Source organism: Nothobranchius furzeri, chromosome 16 (genome assembly GCF_043380555.1).
Source record: "Nothobranchius furzeri strain GRZ-AD chromosome 16, NfurGRZ-RIMD1, whole genome shotgun sequence".
Lineage (NCBI taxonomy): Eukaryota > Metazoa > Chordata > Actinopteri > Cyprinodontiformes > Nothobranchiidae > Nothobranchius > Nothobranchius furzeri.
Window position 1 is genome coordinate 47,863,705 of NC_091756.1, and position 12,584 is coordinate 47,876,288.

Genomic DNA, 12,584 nt, shown 5'->3' on the forward strand with positions numbered 1-12,584 from the left:
GTTATTCTCTTCTCTCTCTATTCTTCCAGAATGACTGGGGAGGACAGAGGACTTTGCAAAGGAAGTGGACAACCTTCCTCAAAGCCAGAATGGTGTGCTCTGTCCCAGAATATGAGCTGCACCTCAATATCCTGCGTGATGTTTTTGTTCTGCAAGGGCGAGATGCTCAAAGCAGCATTTTTTATGGCATCTTTGGTCTGGAATGGTGAGAGATGCTAACTTATTTCTGTTTTTCTCTTTGTTTTGGCTGAAAATTTTAGTTTGACATCAAGCTTTTCCTAGGCAGAAAAAAGTACTAAAATTCCCTTCAGAAGTCAGAATTTCCCATTCAGAAAAAATAATGTTTGTCACCACCAGCCCCAGTGTGTAGACATCTGCAGTAATATGCTAGCTATTTAATTGTTCTAATTGCATCTCTGTTAGTTTGTTAAGGTGTTAAAATGCCTAAAATGTGATTTGTTATTAACTGTAGCTAACAGTCACCACAATGAGCTACTGGTTTCCAGCTTCCAAGACAAATGGAACGCAGCATATTCTCTGGAGCCCAAATGGCTTTCTAGCGTAGCTAGGATCAGATTCAAACACAAGAGAACTATGGGAAGCCATTTTTGTTACTAATTCCTGCAGCCATAAGACAAAGCAATGCAACCAAGCTTTTTTTGGTTAAATTCACAAATGGCTTGCCAAAAACATGGCAAATCAATGCTGTCAGAATCTGTATTTTCTTTTATTTTTGGAATAAAAAAAACATGTTACATCAATTTGAATTTCCTTAAGTTATTTAGTCAGAATCCTTCTCATGTAAACATTTGTTATCACTGAAAGCTTCAATTCTACAAAGTTATGAGCCTGAATCTTGTCCCATGTTATTGGTTTGACCAGATAGATCCTTATATCTGTTTGAACAGTTGCATACAAAATTCAGTAAAACATATAAATATAAATAAAAGCCAAATGGTGATCCATAGTCAAATGAGAGGAGCTTGAATCTAAACATTTATGGGTAGCACTTTACAGTAAGGCTCTGCTTAGAAATGGCTAATAAATAGTTAATCCACATGTAATAAATGTATCTGTAACATTTTATAGATCACTGATAAGTGTTTATTATGCATTAATTAAAGATGAGCGTAAGAAAACAGATTTGGCTCACTATTTTGCAGTAAAGCTGTGACATTCTCTTTATCACAATTAATGCATAAACCCTCATTAATGGTGTATTAAATGTTACAAATTAATTAATTTTATATCTATAAACTATTTATTAGCTGTATTGTAAAATGTTACCCATATATGTGGTGGCGTATTGCACCCTCAAGAGTAGAAAACATTCACAAATTATGTTATTTTATGTAATAAAAAATAAAAACTCCCAGTGATAAACAAGGCTGATTGGTTTTGAGTGACATCTGGCATCATAGAGCTGCAAATCTTCAGTCAAACACACACATGCTGACTGTTGTATCCTTTGCCTCTCCTCATTCAAAGAAAATCTCCTAATTCTGTTTGTGGAAAATAGTGAAGAATTTTATTTTTATTCTTTAAAGTTGCTATAGCAAATTTGGAAAACAATTGCATTAGTAAAATAAAACATTAGTATAGTATATGCAGTAAATAGTAAAACATAATATAGCTATAAATATATTGTGGAGATGAAATAAAGGAATAAAGTGATTTTGTCGCATTTGTCTTAAAACCTCTGTCAACAACAACTTTGAGACCTAAAGCAACCATCAGACTATCCCGTTGTCAGTTTTGCTAAACTGCCACACTTCCCTGAGTCCTTCATTCATTACACACTCGCGTATTTAGAACCAGAACACCACTGGTGTGAGAGGTTCTCCGCTCAATAGTATCATAGAAGGAGAAACAGCCGGCTGCTACCACTTCAACTTTAGGACAAACTACCAGAGTCCCAAAAAGGCAAACACCATTTGAAGTCACGGACAACAAAAGACGCTCGGACCTAGAAAACTGTGACTGGTATAGCGCTATCTCGTATACAGCAATGCAGGTTTCCTGTTTCGGTAGAAGCGTCTCAGGGAAGATACTCGCAGAGAGGGTTGAGTGTTCCATATCAGTGTTTGCTTTCAAAACCTAGCTTGTTTTGTAAATTTGCTATAACAGGCTGAATTTCTATTGAAAATAACCAAAAAGGCAATTGTGTGTGGTCACATACCTCTGTTATTACAAGAAATATCTTTGGTTGTTAAAAAAAATAAATAAAAAAGTTGAAAAATTATTCAACAATCATTGCAGGAAACCACAAATTAAACCTTAAATAGATTAACTATAATAACTCTAAAGGGTAAGTCACACCCTGGGTGTTAAAAAAATGCACCTAGAAGAGGTGTTGCCTGGTGGACCTAGAGAGCACTGGGTCAGTGATTGACCTCCCCATGTGCGGGTCCAAAGGGGACTGCCAATAGGCTGGCCACCCCAAAAGCTGAGACAGTAAAACATCTTGAACACGTAATCAATAAAAACATGAAATCCAAAACATATTAACACTAAGATATAACATTTGGAAGTTTATTGTTTTCCACTGTTTTTGTATTTTCATCATTACACTGAGCTTGTTTCATGCTCCAAAGCATTTCTGAAATACAGGTAATGAGACTCTTGGGTTCAAACAAAACAACAAACCAGGCCAGACATTTCTTTTCTTGTTGATGTTGATGATTTTTCACTAATATTTTTCACTTTTTTCATTGATATTAGATTTCAAAGCTTATGTTTTTATGTCATTATTTGAAAAATATTTAAATAATTACAAATTAACAAAAAAAGTTAAAATGCGCTAAATACTAGTCTGGGAATGACTCCATCCAAAGTGCACCTTTCTCTTTTCTAAAAGAATCCTGACTCCCCAAATGTTTCAAAAACATAGAAATTAGTATATTATCGGGTTCACACCTTCACTTTGTTTATACTCATGATTGTATTTTCTACGTTTATCACTGCTATTGTTTTTCTGATGTTTTTATTGGTTAGAGGTATTTGCCCCGATCTTTATCATGTTGTACAGCCCTTTGTGATTTATATCTGTGAAAGGCGCTATATAAATAAACTTTTACTTTACTTTACTTTACTTTACTTCAAAATGTCAAAGAAACTTCCAATTTAATTATAATAAATGTATGCATTTTTGCAATCAAAAATAATGACATTCATCTCTACAGCATTATTAGACACTCACTTGTAGTTTATCAGCAAAAAAAGAAAGAAACTAGACCAATTTGGGATTTATGCCTAAAATTTTATATAATATTGTCTAGATAATAACACTTTTAAATTTTAGTGTAAAGAATCTCTTAAAAATTAAACAATTTCATAAAATTATTACATGAAAATGTAAAAATCGCTTTTCATTATCCTAACTGGTAAGTTTAAAAAGGAGAGTTTCAAAATATGTGTGGTTTTCTGTCATTTTTTAACTGAGAGAGATCTTTTAATTAGCCTTGAATTCTAATTAGCATTTTACTCATTTGTAAACCTTGAGGGTTTAATGGCAACACACAAAAATAACATGAACAATCTGCTTTTGTAACTCCGATAACACCATAAAAATACGTTTTTGCCTGAAAATTGTCGAACAATAATTATTTCCAGTTATATTTAACCCTAAAAACACTGATCACGAATTACATTTTCAATACATAATTCATTATATTATATTTTTGCTTCACAACATCTCAGCCTAATAAAAATGTCTCCTGGAATTACAACAAAACAGATTCATTCATGATATAAAATGATGCTTTAATAAAAGTGGGCTGTTGTAAAAGAAGAAGCAGTCAGAGCTAATGTGCAGGTCTCTGAGGAAAACGACCGCCGGCAGAAATTCTGGCACTAATATGAGAGTGTGTTTATGCTGATGTGCCGAGTCATGCTGCATATAGCTGTCCCAAGGGTGTTTAGATTCTGATGAAGAGAACAGCATTGCCATGCATCATTAATCCTATCCATCTCATTCTTTCAGGCTCTTCTCTTTCTTCACCTCTTATCAGTTTGACCATTAAATTCTTTACAAAGACACACTTTATTCTTGCTTTTTTCCCCTCCCCCTCAAAAAACAACTAAAAGTGCACCTGTGTGAGTACAACTCAGCCATGCAGTATAGTGAGGAAGCCCCTGAGCAATACCACTCGCCATGTTTCAAGACTGACTCTGGTTTCACTTGGTTCTCATTTTTCCTACATGAATGCTCTTGAACACTGAGGTGGGACACAAATAGTTTAAAAATGTCACCCCCCCATTACTAATCTCACCTTTAGGGCGTGAGACTAAACGAGTCACCTGGTTCTTCATTAATAATCCTTTCACAGGTGTGGCACAAAAAAACCCACAGAGTGGTTTTGTTTATGACTCAGAGGAAATCGAGTCAGTTTAGTTTCATAAGTCTGGTGTTGAAAACAGATGCTTCCTCTTGGTTTGGGTGATGAATACGCTGTATTTAGAGAAACCAGATCAGTCCTGGGTAATCTCTGTACTTCTCACCGATGATCTGAGCGGTGTCTGAAACTGGATCCTGTCTGTAGTTTCCTCTTAGATATCTGTGTTTCTTCATCTCTGAATCATTAATCCTGAGTGTGTCCTCTGGACATGTATTTGGGGTGTTGGATTATATTTCAGGAAGAATATCAAAGCTTCTGCCATCTGCCAGTACTCCTTCTCAGATGTGCACAAAGTTTTCGAAGGACCTTATATGGAGGTGCAGGATTCAAAGTGGAGGGAATACACGGGAAAAGTTCCAGAGCCTAGGCCGGGATCTGTAAGTGTCATCCTTTCCTTCTCATCCGACCAGAGGGTTTATCATTCTGCTGTAATGTTTGGGTTGTTTCTCTTTACAGTGTATAACAGATCTGCATAGATCCCAGAACATAAACTCATCTCGAGACCTCCCAGACAACGTCCTCACCTTCGCCCGGAGGCACCCGCTGATGGCCAATCAGGTGCACTCCATGGGCAAGCGCCCACTCATGTTCAAGAGGAGCGTCAACTATGTGAAGATCGTGGTGCACAAGGAGCCAGCCCTGGATGGGAATCTGTATACTGTTTTGTTCTTAGGAACAGGTGAAGTTTGTTCAGAAATCAGCGCAGTGAAGATGTCCACCATCGTGGTTTAACGTTACTGTGCCTTTTTCTTTTGTAGATGATGGATGGCTGCACAGAGCTGTAGATGTTGATGGACAAATGCACATCATAGAGGAGCTGCAGATATTTGACAAACCACAGCCTGTGGAGAACATGGTCATTTCCCGAGCTCAGGTAGTTATAAATACTCACACTCTGTTATTATCATGAGGATTAAATAGCTGTGTCATGCAAATAAAGGAATGTGAATATTTCCAATTAGTTAGTACACTGGAACATGTAAATCATGTTTGAATGCCTGAAGTCATTAAAATATATGGGAAAGTTGATCATTTGATGAAAAACTGATTAAATTCAGTTTGTAACATTTCCTCCTAATTAATAAATCCATCTGTGAGTTATGATTCATTACGTGTGTGTGTGCGCGCGCGTGTGTGTATGCATGCATGTGTGTATGCATGCATGTGTGTATGCATGCGTGTGCGCTCATGTGGAGCATGTATTCATTACCTTCTGAGGACAATTTCTTGGGTTTATCCTGCAACGTGGAGATGTGTGCATGTGTGCGTGTGTGTGTGTGTGTGTGTGTGTGTGTGTGTGTGTGTGTGTGTGTGTGTGTGTGTGTGTGTGTGTGTGTGTGTGTGTGTGTGTGTGTGTGTGTGTGTGTGTGTGTGTGTGTGTGTGTGTGTGTGTGTGTGTGTGTGTGTGTGTGTGTTTCTATAGTGTTAGCAAAGTAGGTCATGAACCCCTGAACAGATTTGAATGAAACGTTCAGGAAGTGACCGAGTTAACATTAGCTACGGATTAACTTTTGGCGTCAGAAAAATGTCCATAACTCAGAAATTTGGACAATTTTGAACAAAAGTCTTGTGTCGTAGCTGAGAGTTATTCACAACAAATGCTTGAGTGCTAACAACTCACTTAAATGATCTTGAAGTATTAACTGTGAAAGGTGACCAATAATCTTCTTTTCAGCGGCATTCCAAAGGTGTGTTTTCATTGGTCGGTTGCAGACAGGAATTGTAGGTTTTCAAGCAGTGCTTGTAAACTGTCGGAGGCTGATTTTGGTCGTGGGATGACTCTAAAAGCTGTCGCAGAGTTGGTCAGACTGGATGACCACAAATTTGCAAATCACCCTCACGTTCACTACTTTTTTACACAATTATGCTCCCGACGAGGGATCTGGCTAAGACGGCCACAAATCGCACAGTATGATCCAGGCTTTAACCCTGATGAACCTAATCGGTTAGGTAGATTACAGGCTTGTCTTAATAAAAAATTGGATGACTCTAAGCTTTCTGCTTTTAAATCAAGAAAAAACTGAAGGTCTCATCTTTGAACCCAAAATTCAGAAAAGGAAATTGCTTAGTCAGTCATCTGACCTGAATGGCATTGAATTAATCTCCGAGACCAAAGTAAGGAACCTTGGTGTTATCTTTGACCAGGACGTGTCATTCAAATCCCACGTTAAACAGGTTTGTAGGATTTCTTTCTTCCACCTTCGAAATATTGCTAAGATTAGAAGCATCTTTTCTAGGAGCGATGCTGAAAAACTAGTTCATGTATTTATTACATCAAGACTGGATTACCGTAATTCATTACTTTCAGGAAGTCCACAGAATGTAGGTAAAAGTCTTCAGCTTGTCCAAAATGCTGCAGCTAGAGTTCTGATGAGAATTAAAATGAGAGATCGTATCTCTCCTGTTTTAGCTTCTATACATTGGCTGCCTGTTAAATTCAGAATAGATTTTAATGTCCTCCTTCTCACATATAAAGCTCTTAATAATCAAGCTCCAGCATACATCAGTGACCTGATTGTTCCATATGTTCCTAACAGAGTACTTCGCTCTCAGATTGCAGGATAACTGGGGGTTTCCAAAATATCTAAAAATAGGATGGGAGGCTGATCTTTTAGCTATCAGGCTCCTCTCTTGTGGGACCAGCTCCCATCTTTAGTCGATGAGGCAGACACCTTGTCTACTTGTCTACTAAAGAATTTTTGTCCCTGGAAGAAACTACAATGGTGTTCTGCTGAGCTGTGGTGACCTCATGGGGGGGACAGTGGGCTTGCAGACTGCTGCAAATCACTTAAACATTTCCCCTCTCCCGATAATGAGGAACAAAATCCACACACTTCAATCTGTGATAATGTAATATTTATTGTTCTCAAGCTTTTGGTCAAAAGACCTTCATCAGGAATTGTCATTGACATTGAATGTGCTACTAGTAATTTAACTGTTTAATAATAGATTCACTAGGATAAATACAATAAAGGGCTGGCGCAGTGGTTAGAGCTGTTGCCTTGCAGCGAGAAGGTCCTGGGTTCGCTTCCCGTCCTGGGATCTTTCTGCATGGAGTTTGCATGTTCTCCCTGTGCATGCGTGCGTTCTCTCTGGGTACTCCGGCTTCCTCCTACAGTCCAAAAACATGACTGTTAGGTTAATTGGTCTGTCTAAATTGTCCTTAGGTGTGAGTGTGTGTTTGCATGATTGTGTGTCTCTGTGTTGCCCTGTGATGGACTGGCTCTCTGTCCAGGGTGTACCCCGCCTGATTGCCCATTGACCGCTGGAGATACGCGCCAGCCCCCAATGTCAGAGAACCACTTTATTATTTTTTTTTTATCTCCACAATATATTGAGAAGGATGTTAAGATTGTTAAGATTCATGAAAATTTTGTTTTAAGCGTGTACTTGCATGCTTTACTTTCACAGAGGAGCATCTACATTGGCTCCCACTCAGGAGTCGTTCAGGTACCGATATCCACCTGTCAGAGGTACACTTCCTGCTATGACTGTGTGTTTGCCAGAGATCCCTTCTGTGCCTGGGATGGCAGAGCATGTGTGGAAATATCTTCACGTTCTCAGAGGTGAGGAAACAAGAACGTAAATGTTCCAATGCAATGTTACGTAACACAGAAAATTGAGTCCAAATGGTTCAAAAGAAGGCAACTGGACTTCTTTGGTTTCTTGAAGATATTTTGCTTCTCATCTGAGGAGCTTTGTCAATTCTGACTGAAATATGGGAATAATATATAACAGAGGAGGAGGGCTCAGGTTTCACCTTTCACAATGCAGCTCTGAACCTAGTTCCAAAACAGTTTCAATCTAGGTCACACCCCCCTGCATCTAATCATTCTAACACAATAAGTCCTAATAACATCAACGACTCATCAGGGAGTAGGGAGAATGGGATTTTCATATGGCTGCAGTTGACACTGTCAACCATGGCTTTCTTTTATCCATACTCTCTAGCATGAGCATCACAGGGAAAGTTCACTCCTGGGGCCTCATTTATCAAAACCTTCTTATGAACGTGCCTATATTCCCTCCTACAAATGAAATTTAGGATGTGTGTACCCCTAATTTATGAAAAATGTTGTTCCTACCCATGGTCAGAGCTGTTCTTATATTTATGAACACGTTCACGCACAAGTAAAAACTGGAGGAGGAACAGAGCATGCGCTTGCGCTGACGGCCCGATCACCGGACACACGGCGGCGTTTGAAGCACATGGCAGCTTGTTAATCAACTTCCAAAAACAATTAAGACACATTTTCACCTAATTTACTCACTGACAATGCAAAAAAATTAATAGATCTGGTAAATATAACTCACTCAACCTGAAGGTAAGTGGAGAAAATTTAGAAAGTTTGCAAATATATATTGACAAAGTTTTTGAGTTTTTTGCCATGGGACCGAAGAAAGCAGCAGCAGCTGAGACGGAAACACCTGGGACCAAGAGGAGCCGTCCCCAGGACTCTCCCGAGGCCTCATCTCCCCATAAGGATGTCTTAGATTTACTACAGTCCATAGATAAACGGCTTCTGGGATTTGAGGGATGACTCCACCTGCTAGAGGTGCTTCACAAGGAGTTCTCGGACCTCCGAACATCTCTGGAGTTTAGCCAGGAGCAGGTGGAGCAGCTCACGGCTGAGAACACGTCTCTGCAGGAATCAGTTTCCTCCTTGACTGCAGGATTAGATCAGATCTCCCAGGACAACAAAGCTCTAACGGAGACGGTTCTGGATCTCCAATCACGCAGCATGAGAGACAACCTGGGGTTCGCAGGCCTTCCAGAGCAGACCGGAGGAGAAGCGGAGGATTGCGAACAAACCATCAAGAACTTTTTCCACACCCACATGAAGATACCTGAGGAAACGGTTAAAATCATCACCTTTCATCGGGTACATCGCCTTGGAGCCAGGAGAACAGACAGCAGAAGACCTCGTCCCATCGTGGCTAAATTTGAGCACTTTAAGCAGAAAGATCTTGTTAAAAGCCGCGGGAGAGAGCTTAAAGGTAAAGATTACAGTGTAAACGATCAGTTTCCTAAAGAAATTCTGGCTCGCCGCCGAGTTCTCTTCCCGCTGCGCAAGAAGTTCATCCAGGATGGGAAGCGGGCTGTGATCTCCGTGGATAAACTGTTTGTTGACGGTAAAATCTACAAAGAACGAGGAGTAACAGACTGGCTTTATTAGACAAACATCAGGTACAACTTTATTATTATTAACAGCACTCACTGGGTTTGAACATGTCAGGATAGCTGCTAGATCCAATTAGAAATGTTCACCTGTTCCCTCACCACCTCACACCCACAACACTTTTTCTTTTCTTTCTTCTTTTTTCCGTTTTTTAACCTTTATAATTCCTTTCTTTCCCTTTTTTTATCTGCTTCTGGGTCTTTACATCTGCATGGCACAATATTATTTTCCCTCTTTCCACACTGCAGCACACAACTTGCGCGCGCGCACACACACACACACACACACACACACACACACACACACACACACACACACACACACACACACACAGACTCCATACGCAGTCACACGGATAAGAAGCCTAAGGCGTTTCATTGCACAAAACACTGTTGGGCTTGTCTTGTTATTGTTGTTATTATTTTATTATTATTATTATTATTTATTTAGACTTTATCATTATCAGCATTAATATTTTCATATTAATATTATATAAAAATAATAATAAAATTATTATTATTTTGTTGTTACTATAATTTTTTTATTCATGTTGCAAATGATAATAATGATTGTAATAATACCCTTATTATTTACTCTCTATTATTTACTATAAGATTAATGTATGCTTTTAATAACTTATTTTATCTCATACACATGAAGGTATCATATTATAGCTACTCACACATTTATCTCATGGAACGTACATGGAGCTGGCTCCAGAGAAAAGAGATAAAAAAATTTTTGATCAGTTAAAAAGAGTGCAAGCAGACATAATATTATTACAAGAGACTCATAGATCTGCCACATCTGCAGATGAACTTAAAACACCTGAGTTTCCCAGCATGTTCTCTGCATGCTATAACTAGGCAAAGGGGTGTAGCTATTTTAATACACAAAAACATCAATTTCACGGTATTGGACACAATTTCAGATCCAGAGGGTAGATTTATAATGTTAAAAATATCAATACAGAAGCAAAGCTTATTTATCATCAGCATATACTGTCCAAATATTGATGACCCTCCATTCTTTCATAATTTTTTCTCTGTACTCTCCGAACACTTGGACTGTCCGCTTATACTTGGAGGTGATTTTAATTTTTGGATTAACTCTTTAACAGACAGGCTCAGTACAGCTGGGACTCAGCGCAATTGGCAATCCACTAATATAGTTAAACAGTACATGAGTGATTATGGGCTTTGTGATGCATGGCGATCTCTTCATCCTAACCGTAGAGAGCATACTTTTTTCTCACATGTCCATCACTCTCATTCACGTTTGGATTATTTTCTAGTCAGCAGCTCATGGTTGGCTGACATTTCAGACACTGAGATACATCCCATAGCTGTCAGCGACCATGCTCCGGTTTCTTTAACTCTGGTAAACAAGAAGACAATCCCACCAAACAAAAACTGGAGGTTTAATACATCACTGCTTAAAGACGAAAGTTTTATTGATTTAAAAAAAAAGGAGTGGGCTTTATATTTAGAACATAATGACCTGCCTGGAACAGCAGCATCTATTCTCTGGGAGGCAGGAAAGGCAGTGATGAGAGGTAAAATAATCTCTTTCTCATCACATAAGAAAAAAACAGATAACAAACATATTTAGGAGTTAGAATAAATCATTAAGTCTTTAGAGGCATCCACAGAAGAAGAGTTACTGAGCAAATTACGTAAAGCTAAATTAGAACTTCTTGGAATTATTGACAAAAAGACACAATTTTTAGCACAAAGACTACAAATAGAAAACTTTGAACATAATAATAAATCAGGTAAATTTTTAGCTAGCCAGTTAAAAATTAATAAAGAGAAAACTACCATATCTGCTGTTAAAGACTCAACCGGGAATATAGTTTATGACCCTGAAAGAATAAACAACACTTTCAGAGATTTTTACCAAATTTTGTACTCACCACAGATAAACCCATCAGATAACGAGATCAATGAGTTCTTTGATAGGATAACACTTCCTAAATTATCAGACAGCCAAGCTACAGTACTGGACTCGCCACTAACATCAGCTGAGCTCCAGGAAGTCCTTAAATCCATGACTAATAGGAAAGCTCCAGGTCCAGACGGGTTTCCAGCAGAGTTCTACAAAGAATTCTGGATCATTCTGGCTCCAACATTTTTCAGAATGGTGAGGGAAATCGAAGAGAGCGGCAGATTACAGCCAAACATGAATTCAGCCAAAATTAGTCTCTTGTTAAAACCAGGCAAAGACCCTGCATTTCCTACCAGCTATCGCCCAATTTCTCTTATTAATATTGATCTCAAAATAATTTGTAAAGCCCTGGCAAAAAGATTGGAGAAGGTAACCCCCTTCATAATACACCCTGATCAAACTGGTTTCATTAAGGGTAGACAGTCATCCACAAACTCGTGTAGATTACTTAATTTGATAGATTTCTCTTACAGTAGAAACATAGAAATTAGTATATTATCTCTAGATGCAGAAAATGCTTTTGATAGAGTTAACTGGAAGTTCTTATTTGCAACTTTACATAAATTTGGTTTTGGGAACTTCTTCATAAACTGGCTACAAACATTATACAGTTCACCAACAGTACGTGTCAGGACAAACAACCAAATATCAGCTAGCTTCTGTCTTCAGAGGGGGACCAGGCAGGGATGCCCACTCTCCCCCTCACTGTTTGCTATTTTTATCGAACCACTAGCAGCAGCAATTAGGCAAACAACAGATATTAAAGGGATAGAGTGTAAGAAAATAGAACATAAGGTCAGTCTTTATGCAGATGATGTTTTACTCTTTCTCCAGAATTCTCAATCCTCTCTCTTTCCCATTCAATAGAACTGATAAACTCTTTTTCAAGAGTTTCAGATTACTCTATAAACTGGTTAAAATCCACAGTTTTACCAATTAATTTCTCTTTTGTCAATTTGCTTAATACACAATTGGAGTCAGGGAATATCACATACCTGGGAATTAATGTCTCTCTCAAGCTGGCAGATCTAACCAAACTAAACTACATCCCACTTTTAAA

General features: G+C 38.4%; 1 protein-coding gene across 3 annotated transcripts in view; it reads left to right on the plus strand.

Moving 5' to 3' along the window:
* Window positions 1–12,584, plus strand: part of sema4gb (sema domain, immunoglobulin domain (Ig), transmembrane domain (TM) and short cytoplasmic domain, (semaphorin) 4Gb) — a 72,778-nt gene that overhangs the window by 49,059 nt on the left and 11,135 nt on the right. For all 3 annotated transcript variants that reach the window (XM_054749336.2, XM_054749337.2, XM_054749338.2), the window contains 5 exons: window positions 30–205; window positions 4,636–4,774; window positions 4,854–5,076; window positions 5,156–5,271; window positions 7,809–7,963. In XM_054749336.2, the coding sequence (XP_054605311.2) occupies window positions 30–205; window positions 4,636–4,774; window positions 4,854–5,076; window positions 5,156–5,271; window positions 7,809–7,963 (809 nt within the window). The remainder of the gene's footprint in view (window positions 1–29; window positions 206–4,635; window positions 4,775–4,853; window positions 5,077–5,155; window positions 5,272–7,808; window positions 7,964–12,584) is intronic.